We start from the raw sequence: 24,947 nt of genomic DNA on the forward strand, positions 1-24,947 counted from the left end.
ATCTCGTCTCTTCTTCCTGTGTTCTTTCTTCTTATCGATTTTATCAACCTTTTCTTTCATTCCTTTGTTTTCAAATCAAATCTTGGATTTGTTTTCGTTGACGTGCTTTCTTTTTCTTCCCTTTGATTTTCTGTTCTCTTCTTGTTTGTCTTTTCTGATCTGAACGTGAATAATCACGTGAGATCAGATTTTGATCTAGGTGTGATTCCAAAATTGAAAAGGATCACGTCAAAGTCCTTTCTCCTGATTTCCAAAATAGATGCAAAATCAGACTTTGATCTGGACGTGATCTCCTCTCCTCTTTGATTAATCGATATCCTCTTTGCTGATCAACTTCTTGGATTTACCTTTTCTTCCATTATAGTCATTTTCAAAGTGACGTGCTCAATACTGGTTGAATTTCGTTCAGAACAGATTTTATGGTAAAATCTGGTTTACTGCCTTTGGTCTGCAGACTGTCTGGAATATAAAAAAGGCAGTAGGATTTATTTGAAATCTAATTTATATTATGAATCACTTTTGAACCCAACAGATTTTACTTGCCACTGCGTCTTTGTTCTAAAGTCATTTTTCTCCTTTGTTTCTCATCCTTTCTTGCTTTCGATTTTCTTCTTCTCTAGAATATGGATTCATTTTCTCATTTATCTGGTCTTTCCTCAAGCTTTCTCAGTCAACTCGTGTATGAGAAACTGAACAACTCAAATTTTCTAGCCTGGAAGAGACAAAAATCATCCCGTTCATAAGAAGTTAGGATCTTTTCGAACATCTGGATGGCTTTGTCCCAGTCCCTCTAGAGTTCATATCACAAGAAGACAAGAATCGTAAGGGAGACTTTTCTATTACATATGTCAGAAATCCAAAGTATGCATCTTGGAAGCGAGATCAGACATTGGAGGCCTATATCACTTCTACTCTGTCACAAGAGGTGCTTGTGGCAATCCCATATGACTGTTCAACTATGCAATTATGACACCGACTGGTTCAGACATATTCTCAAGTTTCTCAGGCCAGAGTTTTGTTTTTAAAGGAGTTTCAAATGTTGAAAAAGGACTATCATGGAATACTTGAACAAAATGAAGATTATTACAGATCAATTAGCCATCGTGGGTTGTGCAATTAGTGACAAGGATATGGTGCAAAAAACTTTGAGCGGACTGGGACCCGATTATCATATGATAGTTACTTCCTTATTGTGTTTACCATATTTACCTACATTTGAAGATCTTCGTGCCAAGCTTTTTCAGTATAAGATGACTTTGAAGGGATTTTCTGAAGAGACTTATGTTCACATTGGAGCACAAGACGTGCTTGTCATAGGGGTTGCTTATGGGCGAGGACGTGGTAGGTATGATTTTCGAGAGAAGGGCGATCAAGGAAGGAATGAAAAAGGAAGTCGTGGCATACTACCTATACCCAACATTCCTCCTAATTCGCAGATGCAAAGGACAATACCTACTTGTTTTCTATACAACAAAAGGGGGCATATCAAAGCTAATTGCTGGCTTAACCCAAAAAACAAAGGAAAGCAATCTGAGACAATAAAGGGGATAAATAATTCGAAGAATAACAGAGAAGTCAAGGAGTTGTTATTGTCTGCCTTAGCTGAATTAAACTTCAAATAAAATGATTAGGACATTTGGTATGTTGATTCCGGTGCAGCCACTCATGTTACTGGTGATGCTGGTAACTCCTAACTCTTGTTCCTTATGTTGGTAGAAATAGTATAGTCACCGGAGATGGATCTCACCACCTCATTTCTCACATTGGAAACTCTGTTATTCCTATGTCAACATTCTCGCTCACTCTTTTGAATGTCATTCATGTTTCTAACATCAAGAAAAATATTGTTTCTGAAGTTTGTTGATGATACTAATGCTTCAGTTGAGTTTACTCATTTTTCTGTTCGTGTCAAGGATCTTCACACGAAGGAAAACGGCAAGACAATATGTACGTCTTTCAAGAGAATCCTTCTACTCGTGTTCGGCCTGTTGGTTCCACCTTGAAGCTCACTTCACCGTCCTTTTCAGTACTTCCTAAGAGTGTCTTTAGTCTGTCTGAATGTATTGAGTCGAATCTTTGGCATGGTCGTCTGAGTCATTGTAACAGTCATTTTGTTGAGAAAGCTTGTTTTAAACAGTCTTATTCCCAAGTCAAGTTTAAGATTAAGTGTCGATGAAAAAAAATGTTCTAGTTGTCTTCAGTTTAAGCATCATATTCTTCCATTTCATTCTATTAATAAAAGAGCTTCAAGGCCGTTTGAAATTATCTATTCTGATGTCTGGGGTCCTGCTCCAGTTTCCTCTATGTCTGGAATTAGATATTATCTCATATTTATTGATAGCTATTCTCGCTATATATGCATATTCTTTATGAAATGCAAATCTAAAACCTTCAAGTTATTCCTGAAATTTCATTCCTTTGTTAAGAATCATTTCTCTGAAAATATTCTCTGTTTACAATGTGATGGAGGGGGTGAATTCTCTTCAAATGACTTTATTAATTTCCTACAGACTAATGGAATAAGTAGGCTGGTGTCTTGTCCTCGTACACCTCAACAGAATGAGATTGTTGAACGGAAGCATCACCATGCTGTCGATAGTGCAATGAGCATGATGCATGATAGTAATCTTCCATTTTCCTTCTGGGCAGAAGCTTTCCGTTCAACGGTGTATGTCATAAACTGATTGCCTATGAATATCTTGGAAGATAAATCACCCTATTTTTCTTTGTATGGAGTTCATCCAAATTATCATGATTTGCGTGTATTCGATTGTGTATGTTATGTTCATGTTGATAGTTTAATGCAGTGCAAGTTTCAGGATAAGGCCTTGAAGTGCAGATTTGTGGGATATGCTGATGATTATAAAGGGTATAGATGCTATGACCCGTGAGTAAGCGCATCAAAATATCCAGGAATGTTGTTTTTGATAAACTAAACTTTGATCATAATGTTAACACTTCTTTTGAAATTGAGGTTTATCACCCCTGGTTGAACTCTGATATCTTTTCTAGTACTGATGATATTTGTCCTTCAGAATGTGATCAAAGGAATGAGGGAACCATGTCTGATGCCGGACAAAAGACTTAGGAAAACATAATATTCGAATCACTCTTGGCACCCGAAAGGTATAAAGGCATCGTTTACTCTTGACGAGAGAATGAGGCACCCCTATCTCTAATCATGAGATGAATTCTTCTTTTGTTCCTGTTTCATCCCTTGATCCCAGAAGATCTACTCGCTCTCGACATTCGATTGAAAGGTGGGTTAGTTATGAGAATTTCACGATGGACTTCCAACTCTTTTTAACCTCTTAAGGTAAGGAAGATTAACCCACAACATTCTATCAAGCCACAAATTCTAAAAGGTAGATCGAAGCTATGAATGAAGAAATGGAGGCTCTTCATGAATGTGGTACTTGAGATATTGTTCTCAGACCACATGATAGAAATGTTGTTGGGTCAAAGTGGGTGTATAAAATAAAGTACAAGCCGGATGGTACTATTGAGCGATATAAGGCTAGACTGGTTGCAAAGGGGTTCACATAGGAGCAAGGACAAGACTATGATGAGACCTTCGGTCCGGTTGTTAAAATGGCACCATCAGAATTATATTATCATTGGCTATTGAGCACCAATTGACTCTTAGTCAACTGGATGTCAAAAATGCATTTTTGTATGAAAATCTGAAAGATGAAGTGTACATGAAGCAACCCACTGGATATGCAGAAAGAAACTTCAAAGAATACATGTGCCGGTTAAAGAGAGTTATACATGGTTTGAAGCAGGTGTCTCGATCTTGGTTTGACAGTTTCTCTCTTGAAGTATAGAAATATGGTTTTAGTCGATCTCTTCTTGATCATTCTCTTTTCATATTCAAATGCAAAGATATAGTTGCCATGTTATTGATACATGTAGATGACATTATCATTAAAGGTAACTCTAATGAACATATTGAGCAGGTCAAAGAGCTTTTGAGCCACGGATTTAAGATGAAGGATCTTAGTAAACTGCGGTATTTTCTTGGAGTTGAAGTTGATAGGACTACTGAAGGCATGACCCTCACCTAACATAAGTATACCATTGATGTTCTTAGCAAGACAAATATAAAAGATTGCAAACCTCTAAGCACACCCAGTGTACCCCATCAAAAACTCAATTTCGAAGATCAAGAATTGTACGAGGACCCTACAGGATATCGCAGGATAGTAGGGATGCTTCAATATCTCACTTTCACTCGGCTTGATATTGTCTACTCAGTTAATCAGGTATCTCAGTTCATGCATGAGCCGCATGTTGGGCATATGGAAGCTGTTAAACACATTCTTCGGTATTTGAAGGAAACTATCGGAGATGGTCTTCTGTATAGAAAGAGTACGAATGGGTATCATGCACACGAACTTCTTGCTTACATAAATGCAGACTGGGCAGGAGATCCAGATCAGCGTAGGTCGGTCTTAGGTTACTGTGTTTTCATTGGTCTAAATCTAGTCTCCTGGAGTAGTAGGAAACAAAAGGCCATTGCCAGGTCGAGCACAAAAGCCAAATATAGATCAGTGGCAGCTGCCACATCCGAAGTAACATGGATTGGAGAATCGATCTCTCGATGCCTTCTCTTATGTGACTATCAAAGTGCCATTAACATGTCCTTTAATCCCATCTACCACAACCGTGCCAAGCATATTGAAATAGATCAACATTTTGTAAGACAGAAGGTTGAAGAGAAGGAAATTGAACCTGAATTTGTTCGGGCTACTGATTAAGTTGCTGACTTGTTTACAAAAGGGCTGATCAAGGACATATTTTGGATGTTAAAAGGCAAGTTGTTCATGGTTCAAAACTATGTATAACTTGAGGGAGGGTGAAAAGAAGTCGTCATTCATATCTGGGTTTGGATCCGAGATTCAGACCCAACTCAAGTTCATTATGCTACATGTTTATTAATGGTTCAATTGTATTTAAGCCTATTGTGTAAAGGGTATTTTGGTATCCTAATATTTGTATTAACATATACTTAATGAAAAGCCTAATGCGCAGGTCCCTATTGAGGGTTTTCAGCAGCACACGTTCTCTCTCCCATTCTCTCTCTATTCTTGTGATTGAACATCGGAATCTTCAATTTCTATCACCTACTCCCTCTTATAAACCGTTGGATCATTTCCAATCTAGTGGTTTAGATGGAGAGTTAAATGTGCATGTCTTTCCATTATTATTGGAAACCCAAAAAGTAAATGAGTTGAGAGGGACAGTTTCCAACCGTTTAGATAGAGTTAAATCCCCATCTCTCTCTCATTCATAATGATGGATGATGTACCTGAATGAATGGCATGATCACACACGTGTGCATCTCTCTCTCTCTCTCATGCATAGATGAATTGATGATAGACATGAATGCATAACATGCTCACACACACATGCTTCTCTCACTTTTTTCTTTAAAAAATCTTGCCTTTCTCTCTCATGCATACATGCATGGATGATGCTCACACATGCATGTCATCTGCATGCCACTACGATGGAAGTGGAGTCTGGTTGGCAATAATAGAAAGTCTAAAGACGGTAGCTAAGAGAGAGAGAGAGAGAGAGAGAGAGAGAGAGAGAGAGAGAGAGAGAGAGAGAGAGAGAGAGACCAAAGTCAAATTTATTTACTATTAAAGCTTTGGACGCGGTTCCTCATCTACTATTTTTTATTTTCAGTAATTATAGAAAGGTACAAAACATCTAACCCCTTTCTAAACCGTTGGATTGGAAATGATCCAACAGTTTATAAGAGGGAGTAGGTGCTCCGGGAGCACTGTATATATATATATATATATATATATATATATATATATATTAGTCATGTCTTGTTTCTTGAGAAATTTATGTTTCTTACAAATGTATTTTGTATAGTTGGTCCTATTTAGTGTGACAAATCATAGTAAAATTTCAAAACATCATGATGTAATTGCGAAACAAAAGTCATTCACTTTTAGAGCATAATGGAGGATAACGTGTAGGCAAAAAATGTTGTCTATTACATTTTAAAATTTATCTGAAACTCATTTTTCCTTAAAAGTTTCTATTATTTGTTCTCTATTTTTGTGTGTGCTTTAAATATCACAGAGCATGATCATACCATGATCATTGTTGTAAAAGTTGGATTGTTATGATCTATATCGTCCTAAGTTATAACAAAGGTTTTTATTAAAAGGTTCACTAAGAATCATAATTTAAAATAAAAAATATTTTTTTATACAATTCATGAGAGTTATTAGTCATGCCATTACCAAGCCTCTCTCTCTCTCTCTCTCTCTGGAATACATGATTGGACTTTACTTTAAATGAGTACTTGGAATTTCATCTGAAGTAGAGAAAAGTTATGATGTTTCAAGATAGCTTGGGGTTGCCTTAACCATTATCTTGTTTGTTGAATTAGAAATAATAGATGGGGAATAAAATAAAATTTTCAAAAAGTGGAAAAGAAAACTGATAATGGAGGTATTGGAGATACATAACAAATATATAATAGATAATGAACACATAAATGATGATATTTTTTATTCTCAGATGTTTATAAGAACATTGCAATAACAACTACTTAGTTGCCGGCTATGTCACATAGGTGCGGATGCGGATGCGGAGATGCGGCACTTTAACTGAATCTACTTTTAGACAGAAATGGACCTCAGTGTGGTTGACTTCACCTGACACAAAGGAAGCTGTGTCTCGGTGCCCTGTTAGAAGAGTCCGTGTTACATAGGTTGCCGGATTATAAAGCAATTAAAAAATTTTAATCTAACCATGTCTTTGGAAATAAAGCATCATTGAGGTTTCACATGAGCTGTATGCAGCTCAAGCCGAGATTATTCAAGTTTAAAAATTAATGTTTACCCTGCTTGGACTTTATTTGAGCTTTGGAATCTTGAAAATAGATGTTCATACTTGAGTTGGGCTCCTCAATTAAGCTTAAGTCACCATTCTCAATAAAAAAATGTTTTTTCTACTTGAAATAATAGGGAACGGTGGTATTTGAACATGTTGCCTCTATACTTATGAGTGTAGAGGCATCACTGCTATAATGGGTCTTTTTGTTATAAGACTTTTTTTTTAAGTTTTAGAATTTCTGAGTTTCTTAGTGAAACTCTAAACAGGCATGTTGAGCACTTCATGAGCTTACTACAAGAACTTGTTTCATTTATTAAAGAGTGAATTGGGATCAAGCCTGAGTCTTTCGCTAGCTGCTTATATTGAATCATGACATGAGACACAAATCCTTTGATGTGCATGATGGTTGAGGAGCAGATAGCCTTTTTGCCCCTTCTTGATTCGTTTGAAGTTAAGGCATGCTCTCTAAGATGTGGTATATCTTTATGGCACAGTGCCTTATGGGTTTGTATTGTATTGGACAGATTGATATGAAGCAATACACACCTGGTTATCTCTACAAATTTTTATAGGTTTTACCATACTATCTCCATATCTTGTTGGTGATGTCTGAAAACTTGGAAGGTCATTTCTTGCTATATTTTTTCCTCATCGTTTTCCTTAATGTTTGTTGAGATTTTCCCAAGATTTTTCTAAAGGTAAACAAATTATTTTATTTTCCTACTAGATTCTCATAGCAGTATTTATGACATTGTTTCTCATTGGGGCACTCTTTATTCTTCCCCATTGGAATACCTTTTTTTATCTTTTTTGTTGGCTGTGCACTTTATGTACATTAGTGACTTGGATGGGTATCACTTTAATGAGGATTATCCTCTCCTCTATTTATTTGGGGGAAGGTACCCTTCCAAATAAAATGGTTAATTAATTATTTTATTCATTGAACATGTGATGATTTGTTTACCTTGTTTTGCATTAAGGTTCCCTTTTACTTATGAAGCTCTTGCCTTTCTTGACTGTGTCATGGATTCGTGTGCTTAGACATGGAAACATTTGCATGTGCACTCAAGCTCACAACTAGTTATTTCTGCTCCTTCAAGACATTGTTTCTCTTGGAATGTGTTGGTTATTTTTCTTTAGTGCATCTAACAAATTGTATCATCCTTTTTTTCTAAATAAATAGGTGAAAGTTCAAATGGATTGAGTATTTTAATATCTATAGAAGTCTTCTGAGATCTTAAAAACGACTTTTTACATGGCTTATGCATTGCTTGTTTGTCAGCGTATGAACTGTCAAAAAAAGAAGGTAAGGTTGGGACACCTGAGCGACCACTCTCCGATCTTGGTAATCTAAGTTATCGTGGCTACTGGACTAGGGTTTTGCTTGACATTCTGAAGAAGCACAAGGGCAATATTTCCATCAAGGTATTAAGTGTTCATTTCTGCTATCTTTCTGGACCTTCTTGTTTGAAATTTATGTTGCACTCTGTGGTTTTGCTTGTGCTGTCAAATCTTCTCATATAGTGGACACATGTTTTTCTGCGATTATAAAGCATGTTTGAATGGCAAACACATAGAGCAGTATCCTTTTTCCACTATAGACTTGCCTGAATGGTTTCAATAGGTTAATTTTATCATTTATAGTGGTTGTTTGATTCGACTTAAATTTTTTTAAACATTTCAGAGCAACTTGTTTGCATATTCAATTTTCTAATTATTAAATAATATTCTCCAGTTCGGGAAATTTGGAGGTTGAGGAACTGAGTCGATATCTTCTAGAGCATGATCCATGGATGTTATGTATTGGTCCATAGACACAAGTAAAATCTAACTTTTGTTTGGGCCATGAAGGCGGGAAGCCTTGTGTGTGTGTTGTTACTAGCAGGGGGTTTGCTTTGTTCTTTTTTCGTTAATTGCACCTTTTCTTGGTCTTCATTATTATTGGTAGTGATATGATGACATGAATAAAGCTTGAGCAGTCTCCCCATTTTGTGCTCTCAGTTGTACAAAATTCAATGGTACTTTTTGAATAACCAAAAAAGGTGATTGTATTTTAGAGAGAAAAAAACCTTGATTACATTGCATGTGGCAGTATCCAGTTGTGTGACTTACTCTATCGAACTAATAGCTGGTTCAAGAAGTCACAACTCTAATTAATAATAGATCCTTAGGGACAGACTTTCATGGTTGAAAATGTGAGTTGTGACACCTTAACAAGAAATATTTTAAACTCCAGTCATCCTGTCAAGAAGAAAGGGTGTTTATTTATTAATTCTTCAATCAGATTTGGATTTGGAATGATATGCATGACAACTTAACAAATCTTGGGTTCTATTATAGTCTGTTCCTGTCCAGAACAGTGTTTCTTTGTTCATTCTTTATTGTTCTTCTAAGGAAAACACTTGAATTTCAACCCTTTTGTCATTTCATATTTCATTGGTTGCTACCAGCCAAATGGTTCTGCTTCAAGCAATCAAGTCTAAGAGCTGCTGGCTCTATCTTTCCTAGTTGATGAATAAATAATTCAACAGGTGCCTCCATTATGTTAAAAATCAGCAATACCTTCTGCTTTCTGGCTGTTGTGCATAATTTAGAAAAGATGCATCTTTGAAATGTTCATGGTATCTCAGCCGTGGTTGCTTGTCCATCTTCATTTTTCTGGTGGGAGAAGTAAAATATATTATACTGTTCTTTAAGACTCTGGATTGTATGTTTGCATTGGATGATTGCTATCATGTTATATTGCACAAAACATGCCGGAAATGGTTGTCAGTTTTAAGTCGGTTTTTTGTTTATGTTTGGTCTTATTTGCAATTTGATTTGGAATATCATGATGATTTCTTATTTCTCACATATAGGATAAGAACCAAAATGATGCGATAAGGCAGCCACTAGTTTTCAGATGTGATTTGGTTTAGGAGGACCAGCATGTTAACTGTGCTGTTCCTTGTTGGATCATCATGAGTTGCTTAACAAAGGTCTTGATGTTGATATGATTAAATTTGCCTGCATCAGTTGCAAAGAACAAGCAATTGTTTTTCCTTTAATCGTCACCTATGAAATTATAACATATAGTTACTCCTATTGATCTCCTATCAAAGTTCAGTACATATTAACAAATGTTGATACTGGTTGAACCAGACCGAACATTATTCCGAGGGTTATCACATATCAGCTATCATATGAATAGAAGAACGACAAAACCCTGTACGGCTTCTATTTCTCGATAAAAGGAAATATAAAGGAAATTGAAGTTCTATATCTTTTTAGAAGTTCTTATCATTCTACCTGTATTCATTTCAGAATGCATCTATGTACCTTTATCCTTAGTTGTCAAAAGTACCGTCAATCAGGCTAGTCACAGGGCTACCGCCTAAGCTTATGGGTCTAGGCAGTAGGGCATTGTTTTCCCGTCTAGGTGGTTGTCATTTTTTTTGTCTTTCCATTCTTTCTTTTTCTTCCTCCTGCCCAAACACTTTTTTTTCCTTCTTTTTCTTTTCTTTTTTACCTTTTTTTTTTCTTCTCATTTTCTTCCTCCTCCTTTCACCCCCTCCACCTTCTCTTTTTCTTCTTTTTTTTCTCTCTCTTTTTCCCCCTTTTTCCTTCTTTTTCTCTTTTCTTTTTCTTCTTCTTCCTCCTCTCGCCCCTCCACTCTCTTATGGATCTAGGCGATGGGGCTCCTTTTGCTCGCTTAGGTGTTGCCCAGCTCTCCTAGGCTGTGCCCTCCTAGGCACCATGGACATTTACATCCTTGTTTTTTTATTCTTTGACTATGTTGACCAGGTTTGGACTTGTCTAAACCTGGTCAACTTAATAAAGTTTTTGAAGGCTTCTCTCTCTCTCTCTTTCTTCGCAGGCAACGAGAAGAAGGGAGAGGGTTCCCTCTCTCTGTATTTGCTACCAGCAAGTACACTGTGATATAGATCCAATTGAAACTGGATCCTTGAAGAAATCAGATCCAAGGAAGAAGTGGATGGAGCAGAACAAGGAAGATTCAGACCCGGTCCAGGGAAGGGCCCGGCTGCCCCTAGTGGAGCCCACCTAGATGTCGTCCTCTCCTTGGGAGGGGCCTAGATGGCCGTGTAGGGGTGTTTATGAAGGGGCTGAGGTGTTATCTAGGGCCTCGGTGATATCTAAAAAGGTCTCTTAGTTTCTTATAAGTCTCTTAGTTTTTCCCATTTTCATTTAATGTTTCTTGTAAAAGGAGCCTATAAATAGAGGCTCCTTTTTGTAGTGTGGTATGAAAAATATTTGAATGAGGAGGTGAAGCTCCATCTCTCCAATTTGTCTCTGTCTCTCTCTGTATTTGGGCATGACCCTCTGTTCTTCTCTCTCCTTTGGCCCCTAGGCCCTCTTGCAAGATCGGATCCCCTTCTTGACCTTGTTGCGAGTCCCTTCCCTTGACTCATCTCTCTTTTAGTAACGACCAGTCCTTGCTGGGGGTGGTTCATTCCTGGTGGATCTAATCATTCTAAGTGGACCTAGGCTGCAGCCCAGACTTACCTTCACCAAGGTGCTCAAGACCAAATTCCGTGGACTCAACCATCCGGGTGTAGTCGCATTCCCTGCTGTATCGGCCCATCCCCAGTCGTGCCAAAGTTAGTAGACCTTCCCCTGTAAGTCTACTCAAGTCCAATAAGCAGTCCCAACCCTTTTCCTTAGTCCTGGCCCATCCAAGAACCCACCTAACCCGTGTGAACCCTGCTAGGCTCGGTTTCAGCCTGCTGTTAAATGCAGACTCTGGACCGACTTTGCACAATCATATCCCTCTAACTAGAACGAGTTTGGTTTTGAGATTTTAACCATATCTCCATCCACGTGTCCTAAGCCTACCCACCAAAATCTAGATTTTTCCACCATCCCAATTAAGAGATAATTTTTACACCGAACCCTGTTTGATTCCAAACCGAGTCTATCCCCTTTTCCTGTTCCCTGTTCCCGAACTCATAAAACCCAAACCCCGTGGAGTTAGACCATAAAATTTTAACCAGACATTCCCTAATGTGTCAAGATCAATCCTTGAAAATTTGGGATTCTTTTGACCAGCCAATTAAAAGTTCTGATTTTTTAGTAAAACCTGTCAGAACGCACCTGAACTTGTTTTTTGTTTTAACCGGTTTTGACCCACTTGACCTAAGCTTGTACCTAGTCCGAACCCGTGGGCCCCGGAACGTAACACTGTCGCCCCGAGGTACACATTGCCCCTCTTTTTCCTTTCCATCTCTTCTTCTTCTTCTTCTTCTTTTCTTTTCCCCCTTTTTTCTTTTCTTTTCTTTTTTTTCTGTTTTTTTTTCTCATCCAGATATACATACACATTAGGATGTTATATTTTACTGTAAAGCCTGTCATGCTGTGTATTTTTTTCAAAGCTGTGTGTGTGTGTTTATTCTATTTTTCTTTTTTCGCACACACACACACACTGCAGTAGTATCTGTGCTTCATTCATAATTGTTGTTTTTTATGTTATATTTGCTTCATTCCTAATTGTCTGTTTTTATATTATATTTACTTGATTCTTAATTGATTGTTTTTATGTTATATTTGCTTCATTATAATTGTTATATTTGCTTCATTCATAATTGTCTAGTTTTATGTTATATTTGCTTCATTCCTAGTTGTTTGTTTTTATTATTATATTTGCTTCATTAATTGTTTTTGTGTTATATTTGCTTCATAACATTTGCTTTATTCATGATTGTTTTTGTTTATGTTTAATGTTATGCAATTGTAGGAAGTTTGCGATATATTTCACAGAAGTTCATCCTTAAACTTCATTATCATATGTTTCTAACTTAAGTTTCACAATTTCTTATGATATTTCTGTAATGAGATATGCGGAAATACAAAGAGTGCTATAAGCACTTGCAATGTCCTACAATGGACAAACAAAAGAGACGATAGCCAAGTCCACAAAGGGACAACACATACACAAGCCTTGAGATAGGCAAAAATATAGAAGTCTCTTTATTGAAAAGAGAGAGAGAGCTCTCAAGCATAAGAATTACAAAGGGGTTCACCCCTATTTATACAAGAAGAAAAGGAGAGGAAGGGAGGCCACGTGGCCTTAAAAGATGTGCCAAAAAGGGGCTCCTATGGAGTCATTGGGAGCCCTCAACGGTCACAATTGTGATCGTTGGGGGCCCCAACGACTCAATGGTGGGGCCCCTTAAGTGGCTTAAAGAAAGAATAAAAAAAAGAAGAAAAATAAACTAAATACAAAAAAAGATAAAAATAAAAAAGAGGAAAAAAACAAGTAGCCCTATAGGGTAATGTGTGAAATGACCATAATACCCCTATCAGGTATTATGGTGTTTTAGGATATATATATATATATATATATATTGATACATATATTTTAACACCCCCCTCAAACTTTACGGGGAGATCACCGAAAGTTTGCCAAGGAGAAACATGAAGCGAGGAGCAGGAAGCGCTTTAGTGAAGAAGTCCGCCAACTGATATTCTGAAGTGACATATGAAAGAGTATTGTTTCTCGTAAATATTCATCCCGAACATAATGACAGTCCATCTCGATATGTTTGGTGTGCTCATGGAAAGTGTGATTGCTTGCAATATAGACGACACTCTTGTTGTCACAACATAACTTTGAAGCTCCAGCAATATCAACCCCCATGTCTTTGAGAAGACTACGAAGCCAAACTAATTTCATTGTTGTGGTTGCTATAGCTCGGTATTCAGCTTCAGTAGAAGAGAGCGAGACTTTCTGTTGCTTCTTGCATCTCAAGACAATTAAGGAATCTCCTAAAAAACCACAAAAACCTGTAGTTGAGATTCTATCATTAGGGTTACCTCTCCAATCTGCATCAGTATAAGCAAGGAGATTTAAGGAAGAAGATGAGGATAGAAATAACCCTTTATTTATGGTGTTTTTGATGTATCTGATGATCCTGAGCACGGCACTCATATGCACAGTTGTAGGAGCATGATAAAATTGACTTGCAGAGTGAACCACATGAGCGATGTCTGGTCTGGTGATGGTTAGGTAAGTGAGAGATCCAATGAGTTGTCTGGAGGGTGTGGGATCTTCCAGAAGAACCCCGTCCTCCAACCTTAATTTGGCATTAATGACCTCTGGAGTCTCTACCTTTTTATCATCTGAAATGCCAGACTTAGTACATATATCTGCAACAAGCTTCATTTGTGACAAAATATATCCTCGAAGAGAATATACGACTTCAATGCCAAGAAAATATTTAAGAAGGCCTAAATCAGACATGTCAAAATTATTTTTTAACATGGTTTTAACATCAACAATACTATTTTGATCATTCCCAGTGATAATCATGTCATAAACATAAAGTAATAAGATAACAATACTAGTACCTGCACTTTTAACAAAGAGAGCAGTGTCAGTATAACAGGAATGAAATCCTAATTTAACCATAATATCACTAAAACGATCATACCAAGCTTTGGGGGCTTGTTTAAGACCATACTGAGCTTTTAAAAGCTTAAGGGTTTGACCTTGTCCAATATTAATTCCTGGTGGTCGATCCATATATACTTCTTCATTTAAATTCCCATTTAGAAATGCATTTTTCACATCGAGTTGATATATAGGCCATTTTTTGGTTGATGCGACCACTATTAGAGTTTTGACACTAGTCATTCGGGCTACAAGAGCGAATGTTTCCTCATAGTCAATTTCATATTCTTGTGAATATCCCTTTTGCTACTAACCTGACTTTATATCTTTCGAGGGAACCATCATTTTTAGATTTAACTTTAAAGACCCAGCGATATCCAATAGGTTTTTTATACTGAGGGAGTTTGACTATTTTCTAAGTATTAACCTTTTGTAGCGCATCTAATTCTATTTTCATTGCTTTAACCCAATGTGGTAGAGTCTTAGCTTGATTATAATGAGAGGGTTCATAATATGAATGTAATGTTATTAAACATGCCCGATAATTGGGTGCTAAAGACTCATTGGACCCAAACCTATTGGGTGGTATAGATTCTCTAGAAGCGCGCCTAATGGGGGGCTCTTCTGAAGATTAAAAAATTTGAGAGAATTTTTCTAGGGCACTAATAGGCTTTTCTTGATCTCTTCGGGTGTAAACATTAATATTTTCATTATTAGTACCATCACTTGGTGGTGACATATCAAAATTGGACACTTCACAAGTGTCCTCTATATTTTCAAGATGATTCATAGAATCAATTATTTCATCAATAAGATCATGTAAAAACATATAATCAATTTCATGTGATGATTCCATTTTTTCAAAACCATTCTCATCTTCTAAGAAAGTTACATCTTTTGAAACATAAAGCTTGTCATTTTTGAAATCAAAACACCTATAGCCTTTTTGATTTTCCCCATAACCTAGAAAAACACATTCAATTGCCTTTCGAGACAACTTATCTTTCTTATGCAAGTGAACAAAGCATTTACAACCAAAGATGCGAAGGCGATTGAAATCGGGTGAGAATTTAAAATTTTTTTCATAAGGAGCGACATTCTTTAATTTTGAGGAAGGCATTCTATTGATTAGGTATGTTGAGGTTAGGACAACTTCGGCCCAATTTTTTTTTGGAATATTTCTAGAGACACAATGTTTTACCGGTTTCTATAATATGACTATTCTTTCTTTTCACTAGTCCGTTTTGTTGTGGAGTCCTAGGGCATGATTTTTGATGATAAATTCATTTTGTGTTAAGTAATTTTGGAATTCATTAGACAAGTATTCACCACCGGAATCGGTTCTCAAAGTAGATATATTACTTTGAAATTGGTTTTGAATTTTTATATGAAATTCTTTGAAGAAGGAAAACACTTTCGATTTATGACTAAGGAAATAGATCTAAACATATAGAGTAAAGTCATCGATGAAAGTGACATAGTAAGAGTAATCCCTCATAGACATGACCGGAGATGGACCCCAAACATCCGGGTGCACCAATTCAAAGAGTCTTGAAGAAAGAAATGTTTTAGTTGGAAAAGGAATAGCCTTCATTTTTTCAAAAATACAATCTTTGCAATTAATGTCTTTTTCCTTACAAAATTTGTTTTCAAATGGAAAAAGATACATGTTTGAATAGCTTGGATGAGCAAGCCTTTTATGCCAAGTTTCAATACTTTTTTCTTGGACATAAGAAAAAAATGATTTGTAGGAAGGTTTAGATGATCCATGTAGTAAAGGCCCCCCTTCCTATGGCTTTGCCCAATCCGCTTCTCGGACCGGAGATCTTGCACAAAGCAACCATTAGATGAGAAAGATATTTCACATCTATGGTCGGCAATTTGGGAGACCAAAAAAAGATTTAATTTAATTTTGAACAACTCTAACTTTTGGAGCAAAAAGATTTTGGGAATTTTTGGAGTTTAGAGTTCCAATGCTAGAAATTTTCAAAAAAGTTCCATCGGTCGTAGTGACACATGAGCCTTTTGAATTGATGCAAACATCGATTAAAGCATTTTCATGAGGGGTCATATGAAAAGATGCTTCGGAGTCTAAGATCCAAGAGTATGTACCGGGTGATGATGTAGATGCAATGGCCGCACCCGATGTGGAGGAAGTACCTTTAAGGATTTGTTGAAGAGCCATGGATATTTGACCAAGGGTCTCTTTGAAATCACCATTCTTGCCTTCATCTTCTTTGGTGGTAGATTCTTCAGGAGAGGCAACCTTAGGCTTGAAAGTTCCATTGAACTTTGGGCAAGCGGGTTTAATCTGATCGGGCTCATAGCAATGATGACATACAATAATTTTTGTTCCTCCATTGTAGTTTCCTTGTTTACCAAAGTGGGGGGGGGGGGAGGGCGCTTATAGGTTTTTACATTATTGCCAGGTTTGGAAACGACAAGCACTTCATCAACATTCTTACTCATCCCAAGCCTTGTTTCTTCTTGGGCGATCTCGGCAATAACATCCTCTATAGGAGGAAAGATGGATCTATGGAGAAGTGATGACCTCACTTGCTCAAATTCGGGACGTAGCCCAAATAAGAATTGAAACAATCGATCTTGTTCCATTTGCTTTTGTCTTAGTTCAACATCTTCCATAACAACCCATTTTTGGCTCTAAAAGAGCCAACTCATCCCATAGTGGGTTTAAAGTACTATAGTAGTCTTGAATACTTGAATCACCTTGTTTGGTGGTTCTAATTTTTTCTTGCAAAAAATAAGCTCTTGCAAGATCCTTTTGGGTATACATACCCTTCATAAAAAATCAAGCCTCATTGGCCTGACGAAATTTAGCTATATTGGCACGTACCTTGAGTTTGACGTTGTTCATGAACCAAGCAAGGATTTTTGCATGATTGTTTTTTCAATCTTCTACTTTCTTTTGATGATTTTCAATGGCTTTGAGGCGAGTATCTCTCTCAAGAGCCTTTTCTTGACCACCTTCGATCTTTGTGAGCTCCAATTTAGGTTACGGAATGAAACTCATAACATACCCCCAAAGTTTCTTGCCTTTGAGGTTGTTCTCCATTGCCGATGCCCACATCATGTAATTCTTTTCATTGAGTTTGAAGGATAGATTGATAAATATGCAAAATATTGTTAAAATGAATTCAAGACTTATTTTGTCAAATTGTGTTGTGTTACTTCTTATGCAGATAATATCTGTTGGGGTTTCTTTGGTGAAACCATATCCCTTTTATCGTAGTCGTACTTTTGACAAGTACGTTTGGACTTTTTGACAAGTACGTCTTCTTACGTTGTGATGATTGGATGAGTAGGCTGTGGCAACCTTGATGTGTGCAAATAACAGAATGCTGAGATCACCTAAATAAGTGATGATTTCCGCCTTCACCAGCAAGATACTCGAGTTGGGTCGAAAGACCAGAGTATGTAGAATGTGTCTTCGGTTAACTACCCCTGATGTACCCATTCGAACCGCTGACTCCTGTCAGGAGAGAGGACGGGAATGTACAAAAACTTCGATGGACAAGCCATTAATGGCAGTTACGAGCAAAAGACTCGGCTTCCCCAGTCATCGGAGTTAGGGGAAGGAGACTACCATAATTATCCTAGGTGGTAGCTCTCCATGTTCGGGATGTATTTATTGTCTATGCTGCTTTGGGGATTTCTCTCTTGGTCACTGACTGTCCCCTTAGGTGCGGACTCAGTCAACTATCCGGTTTATCATAAAATACATAGCATAATAAACCCCCGGATCAGTCTAGGTTGTTTCTAGAGTCGTGCCTTGTGAGTACCCACTTGGCCAGTTAATATCGAAACATAATTTAAATCCGATCACACAATTTGTTGAGTTATACCCGTATGGAAGCTATAGCATGCAACAGGTTTCAATACTTATGGAATTGTGTGTGTGGTTGATGTAGCATCGTATTTTGCTTGCTTATGCAGTGCTTTGCTTACAATAATTAGCCTACTTGTGCCAGTGAAATGCTTGTAATAGTTTTTGCATTTTGCTCATGATAGTTACTCCATGAATCTGTTGAAATTAAATTGCTATATAATTGCCTGTCTACTTGACATACTAAATTATTTTGCTTAACTATGTTCTATATCGTCCTGTATGTGCACCTACCAGTTTTTAGTGAAACTGACCTATTTTATGGGCAGGTGATGTATAGGTGATACACTCTGCGATGACACGATGGCGCGATGAGTTCAAGATAGAGCTCTTTCCCTGACGTTTCGCTCCTGAGGACATGTTGGTAAATTTGGTATAAAGTGTATTTCAAAATTCCTCTTTTTATTAAACCTTGAGTTACTAAAACGGTTTTAGTAAACTTCTTCTTGGTTTCAACAAACAAATTCTAAATCATTGAAATTGCATTTTAAAACCCTTTGATTTCAATAGTTGTGCGGAATTCGGTAAAGGAAAGTTTACGCTGTAATGCGCTCAAGGTCCATCGACTTGTTGTTTTAAAAATATCATGTTCCGCTGAAGTACTATTTAGACTCTGATAATTGTATGATTTCAAAGCTTTCTAAACTATTCTAAAAGTTACAAGTCCTGGATTTTTGGGGCGTTACATCCATAATGCCACCAAGAAGTGAGAAGAAGGGAGACAATAGATGAAAAGTATACGTACCACGCTTCTTCCTCTAAGAACCGAGTGACTTTGATACCATGTAATGAGATATGTGGAAATACGAAGACTGCTATAAGCACTTGCAATGTCCTACAATGGACAAACAAAAGAGACGATAGCCAGTCCACAAAGGGACAACACATACACAAGCCTTGAGATAGGCAAAAATATAGAAGTCTCTTTATTGAAAAGAGAGAGAGAGAGCTCTCAAGCATAAGAATTACAAAGGGGTTCACCCCTATTTATACAAGAAGAAAAGGAGAGGAAGGGAGGCCACATGGCCTTAAAAGATGTGCCAAAAAGGGGTTCCCATGGAGTCGTTGGGAGCCCCCAACGGTCAGAATTGTGACCGTTGGGGGCCCTTAAGTGGCTTAATGAAAGAATAAAAAAAGAAGAAAAATAAAATAAATACAAAAAGTGATAAAAATAAAAAAGAGAAAAAAAACAAGTACCCCTATCGGGTACACCGTGTGAAATGACCATAATACCCCTATCGGGTATTATGGTGTTCTAGGAAAAATACACACACACACACATATATATATATATATATGTATGTATTGATACATATATTTTAACAATTTCTACATTTTTTCAATGTTCTGTTCATTTGCTCCCGCCTAGGCCTTTTAGGGGTCTTCCGCATAGGCTCCACCTAGCGCTTTTGACAACTAAGGTTACAATCAGATGCTACTAAATTTTACTATTTAGGATGAAGGCGTAGTTGTTGTTGTATTGTAATATTTCTGCTTCTCTTCATGTTTTATATTTTTGGTCATGCCTTGGCTGACTAGTCCTGCTTTGGCCCTAGATTAGTCCTTTTAGAGGTCTTCCGCCTAGGTTCCAGCTAGTGCTTATGACAACTAAGCCTTTAGCCTGATAATATAGATCAAAGTTTGATTATAGATCATTTATTATTGAATTGTTTTGATCTCAAGCAAGAAGCATTGGGCAATCAACGAAGTATTTTGTTAACGTCAAGTATATTGCTCTGACTATTTAGCCCTTGAATATCCCATTAATGGTAGGGGTGGCAAAATCTGACACGACCTGCCAACCTGCTTCTTAGGCGGGTTCAGACTTGGCTTAAACGGGTTCGTGTCGTAAACGGGTCGACCCGCCTAACCCGTTTATTAAACGGGTCGGGTTCGTGTTAGGGGTATGCCAATCCGCCAACATGGCTGACCCGTTTAATAAACGGGTTAGGCGGGCAGGTCAACCCGACCCGCCAACCCGTTTACCCGACCCCGACCCACCCCAACCTGCTTGCTAACACGAACCCGACCCGCCAACCCGCTTACCCGACCCGTTTATTAAACGGCTTAACCGTGTCGTGTCGGGTTACCCGTTTAATAAATGGGTCGGGTTCGTGTTTGCCACAGCCGACCCGTTTAATAAACGGGTCGGGTTTGTGTTGAGGTATGCTGACCCGCCGAGACGACCCACCAAACCCGACCTGATTGCCACCCTTAATTAATGGTTCTCATGAAGTCCTGGAACATCAGGCTGTAGGAAGATTCTAATCCTCTGTCTTTTTTGCTGTTTGAATGCTCAAACATTTTTGTTATATGGGACTTTGTTGGTGTGCCTTCGATAAAAATCTAAGGTTTCTTCAGTGTTGTTCAAAGTGAGGTTGGAAAGGCCAAGGTCTTAGTCTGATGTTAGACAAGAGTGAATGGGAGGGATTTATATGAGGAATTGTTATGCTATCTTAACCATGCTCGATGGTGGCAGGACCAACAGAGAGGAAATTGAGGGTGTACAGGTGCTTAGAAGGGAGAGAGGATAGTTATTCATTACCCGTTATCATAATTGTCCAAGGTAGTGGAGGATAAGTTGGTCCAGCTTTTGACCTCTGCCTTGTTTTGTCTCATCTTTTGCTTTGTTGTGAATTATTTAAAACCCTTAGCTTGTGCTTGGAGGTAGGGTCTTTTATGCTTGGAGGCATTGTAGGTGTTGCGAGAAGATCGTTTGTTCACATGTCATGGTGGGAGACTTGATTGGATCGTATTGAGTCACAGGTATTCCATTCAGCTGGTGAACAGGAATACGTGACAGATTTAGATTAATAAGACAAAAGAGAACAATCAAAATAAAAAATTTCCATTTTGATCAGGTGCTTGATCGTATGAATGTTACTATTTGCTTAAATTTTGAGGAGTTGTGTTCTTTCATTTTTTAAACAACATAACGTCATTGTTGTGGGTGTTCGTGGCATCATGAAATCTAGAACAAGGTTGAAGGGGTTGTTTTGGTGAAAGGACAAATGAGGCCTGGCAGTGGGTTTCAATATTATGTGGGACAGAAGTCAGCTCCATAAGGCTGCTAGGTATGGGTTTGCACAATGTTGTAAAAGTTGTCACATATCATAGGAGACATTATTTTAGGATGCTTTTTAAAGCAAAATCCAGTATGACACAATTTTAAAATTAGTTTCATTGATCCATTGGTACTGCACCATATGTATTATACTATATAATTACATGTCATATGATATGAATAAATATACGATACCAATACGGTTGGATCTTAAGCTTTTCCAGCAGTATATTTTTTTTAATTTTTTAAAAGTTTCGACCAGTTTTTGCCGGTTCTCTTCTGCTTAAATGGTTGTTTTTGACCCCCAAACACACCCTAAGTCTTCTTGGAGCTTGGGTGTGAGATCTAGGGTTTCTAAGGATTGGGATTTTGGGGGGTTCTTGAGGGTCTTCCTCTGATTTTACTCTATAAGTTTCATTGGGCACAAATAGGGGATAGATTTTCAGTCATTGAGGCCCAGAGGGTGGGGGTTTAAAAAAATCTATGGTCAATTGACCTCTTTACGACTCAAGATTGAGGCTGGAAGTGGGAGAATATTAGGATTGATTGGAAAGGCGTGTTTTCCAGGGAGGCTTATACTAAGCAAGTCCTTGAAGTCGGGCCATGGGCAGAGGAAGGTAATTTAAGTTATTTTCGTCCACTCTTTGAGGCTGCAAAATCTTTTGCTTAAATGTACAGGTTTTAAGTTTGGTCTTCTGATTGAGGGAGAAAGAGATGGAAGATACAGAAATTACTCAGCGGATCTTGTAATTTGTGATGGGCTACATCATTTCAAATGTCATGTTGTAGGCCGAGGTGATTTTATACCATCATATAGCTATCCTAATATTTCAACCAATATTTATGCTGAGATTATTGCAAGTTTAAAGAAATAGAGAGAAGAAACACACAAATCACAAAACCACTACTAGAATCATCGGGGGTTCCAAACATGAAATGTTTGATCAATATGACCCATCAACACTGTGCCAGCTTAAAAAATCGAAGAAAGCTCCCGTGCTTCTGAACCAACAACAGAAAGAATTATGAATGAAACTTTTAAGATTTATATTCCAAAATTTGCAGCAGCTTAGTCTTAGGGTATTTAGACTTGGGAGTTTAAAAGGATACTAGGATTTTAGAAGATTTTTTTTTGTATCATGGATTCTATGTCACATGGGAATGACAGATGGGCTCCCATACCTGTGTCAACACGGCATTGTACGGGTGCAGGTGCTGCCTGCGTAGCAGGTACGTGTTGGACCGGGTTGGTCAAACCCAGAAATAAGAAATCTTTTGTTTTTTGACCTTTTGATCAGAAGAAGAGAGAGAGAGAGAGAGTTCCCCCCCCCCCCTTTATAAACAAAAGAAATGGGTTTTGATTTAACTCAATCCAAAGCCCATTTCTTACATTAATGGTTTTGGATTTTAACTCAATCCAAACCTGTGTTTCATGAGACACGTGGTTTTGTATATATATATATATATATATATATATATGAACTGGATTATGAACCAAGATTTTCATGGGCTTTTTTTTTCTTCTTAAATTTCACCCTAAGGATGTGATCTAGATGTTTGGCCATTTTCCAACCGTTGCTTGGCTAGAAATGGCCAGAAACATATTTTTATTTTTTTAACCATGGTAATCCGGCCAGTGAATGGCCGATAATTTTTGTTTTTATTTTTTTTATTTTTGGATTTTAGCTCAGCCGGCCATTTCCCTGCTGGTTGGTGGAGGGAAAATGGCCAGATTTTTATTTTCTTTATTTTTGTTTTTTTACACTCTGGCCATTTTCCGGTCACCCACTGGCCGGAAAATAGCTGGGATGGTGTCACCTTGACAGGGTGGCACCATCCCGGCCATTTCCCAGCCAATGGCTGGCCGGCATTATTTTTTTTTTGTTTTTTTAAGTGTTTATTGGCGAAAAACCTGATTTTCATGTTTTTGGTCAATCCAAACAGTTTAAAAACTTGGCTTTTGGCAAGGTTTGCCCAAAACCAAGTTTTGAGCCAGGTTTTGCCCTCGTCATCCAAACAGCTCCTAAGTGAATGTCCCTGGAGTTCATTTTTCTACCAAACTGCCCAAAATCTGTCTCTAATTTTGCTGTCAACAAACCTCTGCTGCCTTTTTCCAGCCATCTTGTTCTTGGTTTCCATTATACCTGACATTTCTCTTGGGTTAAACTTGGAGGTTGCATATTGAACTTGGGACTGTGACGTTGATTGGGTTGCCTTGTAGAAGAGAGAGAGACAGAGAGACTTGAACAAGGAAAAGGAGATGAAAGAAGGGGTTGCTCGAGTGTCATTTTGGTAGGTTGTGCACCTACCTTTTGACGTGAGGCTTAAATAAATACTCTTGGAGTACGATGCCATTCTCAGAACAGTTAAAAAGGAAAAAAACTGTCATGACTACCACTACTTTTGCTTCTATATATTATTGGGTAATTTTAGTGCCTTCACTGTTTTGCATATCAGCGATGCCTTCTTTTCCTTTCGTTGCACAAAACTTGGGGAGTATGATGTAAGTAAACATCTACATATTTTCTTGGGGAAATGAACGATGTGGTTTTCTTTCTGAAAATTACACTGTTTGCTTGTGTGGTGCACTTGAAATAATGGGTCCCTATCATGCCAAAGTTTGTGTTTGGGCGGCGTGGGCCTTCCATGTCGGATATGTGTGGCTTCACGGGCAAACTTCTATGCTTGAAATTAATCATTTTCATTCGGTCCACTGTTGATATTCAGCATTATATCTTTACATGATAATGTGTGGATCTCATGGCCCATTGGTTGCTTCTAACTTCATTCCCAGGAGCTCAGTGATATGACTGCAATAAAAAACGAAGACATATTATCTACACTCCAAAATTTGGATCTTCTCCAGTACCGGAAAGGCCAGCATGTTATATGCGCAGACCCCAAAGTGTTGGATCGCCATCTCAAGGCTGCTGGCCGTGGAGGTCTGGAGGTGGACGTTATCAAACTGATCTGGACCCCTTACAAAGAACAAGGCTGATACAAATCCTTCCAATTTTTTCCTGTACAAAATTGCACTAGATTGAATCCTAAGATTCTATATCCTTTTTCAATCTTGTATAAAGTTACAGTTGATTGTGTTGAATCCTGATACAATTGCTTGGTGCTTATTTTGTGATACTGAACCACAACTTATGGTAATTTATATCGATCAGATCACTAAAAGTAGTGTTATCTTTTTATCATGTTTGGCTTGTTCTATTTACTATTTTCATGTGTGTTAAAGTTGGTTCCGAGGTGATCCTTGAGCCAATTTTTCTATTATATTTATTTTCGTGAATGGTGAGCAGATGACACCTTTCATCAAATTTGAATTTTATGACACTTCTGTACTATTAAACATAACAATATGCTAACATAAATAAATCATGTTAAACACATGAAAGATCAGATCTAATATTTAGTGGTTGTCCGTGCAAACAAGTGTGCACCATCACATGGTATCATATATATATATATATATATATATATATATATATATATATATATATATATATATATATATATATATATATATAGAGAGAGAGAGAGAGAGAGAGAGAGAGAGAGAGAGAGAGAGAGATGAACATATTAGGACCTTAGTGGGAATAGACTCTTGGATCATGTTTTTTCAATGAAAAAATGTATTTTTATGGTTCGGGAAAAATTGTTGCCTTCATAGCCATTGATTTTGGATCACTGGAAAAACCTGTATACAGGTCTTCAGTGAT

General features: G+C 37.6%; 1 protein-coding gene across 3 annotated transcripts in view; it reads left to right on the plus strand.

Annotated features, from left to right (window-relative positions):
* LOC149846992 (histone acetyltransferase of the MYST family 1-like) overlaps window positions 1-24,402 on the plus strand; it is a 62,859-nt gene extending 38,457 nt beyond the window's left edge. For 2 of the 3 annotated variants that reach the window (XM_089996730.1, XM_089996731.1), the window contains 2 exons: window positions 8,147-8,289; window positions 24,014-24,402. In XM_089996730.1, coding sequence (XP_089852856.1) covers window positions 8,147-8,289; window positions 24,014-24,217 — 347 coding nt within the window. In that variant the 3' untranslated portion in view covers window positions 24,218-24,402. Of the gene's footprint in view, window positions 1-8,146; window positions 8,290-8,599; window positions 8,817-24,013 lie in introns of those variants that run through there. The other variant, XM_089996732.1, reaches the window with a different exon arrangement.
* The last annotated feature ends 545 nt before the right edge of the window (window positions 24,403-24,947 follow it).

The sequence above is a fragment of the Nuphar pumila genome, chromosome 2 (genome assembly GCF_984573655.1).
Source record: "Nuphar pumila chromosome 2, dmNupPumi1.hap1.1, whole genome shotgun sequence".
NCBI classification, from domain to species: domain Eukaryota; kingdom Viridiplantae; phylum Streptophyta; class Magnoliopsida; order Nymphaeales; family Nymphaeaceae; genus Nuphar; species Nuphar pumila.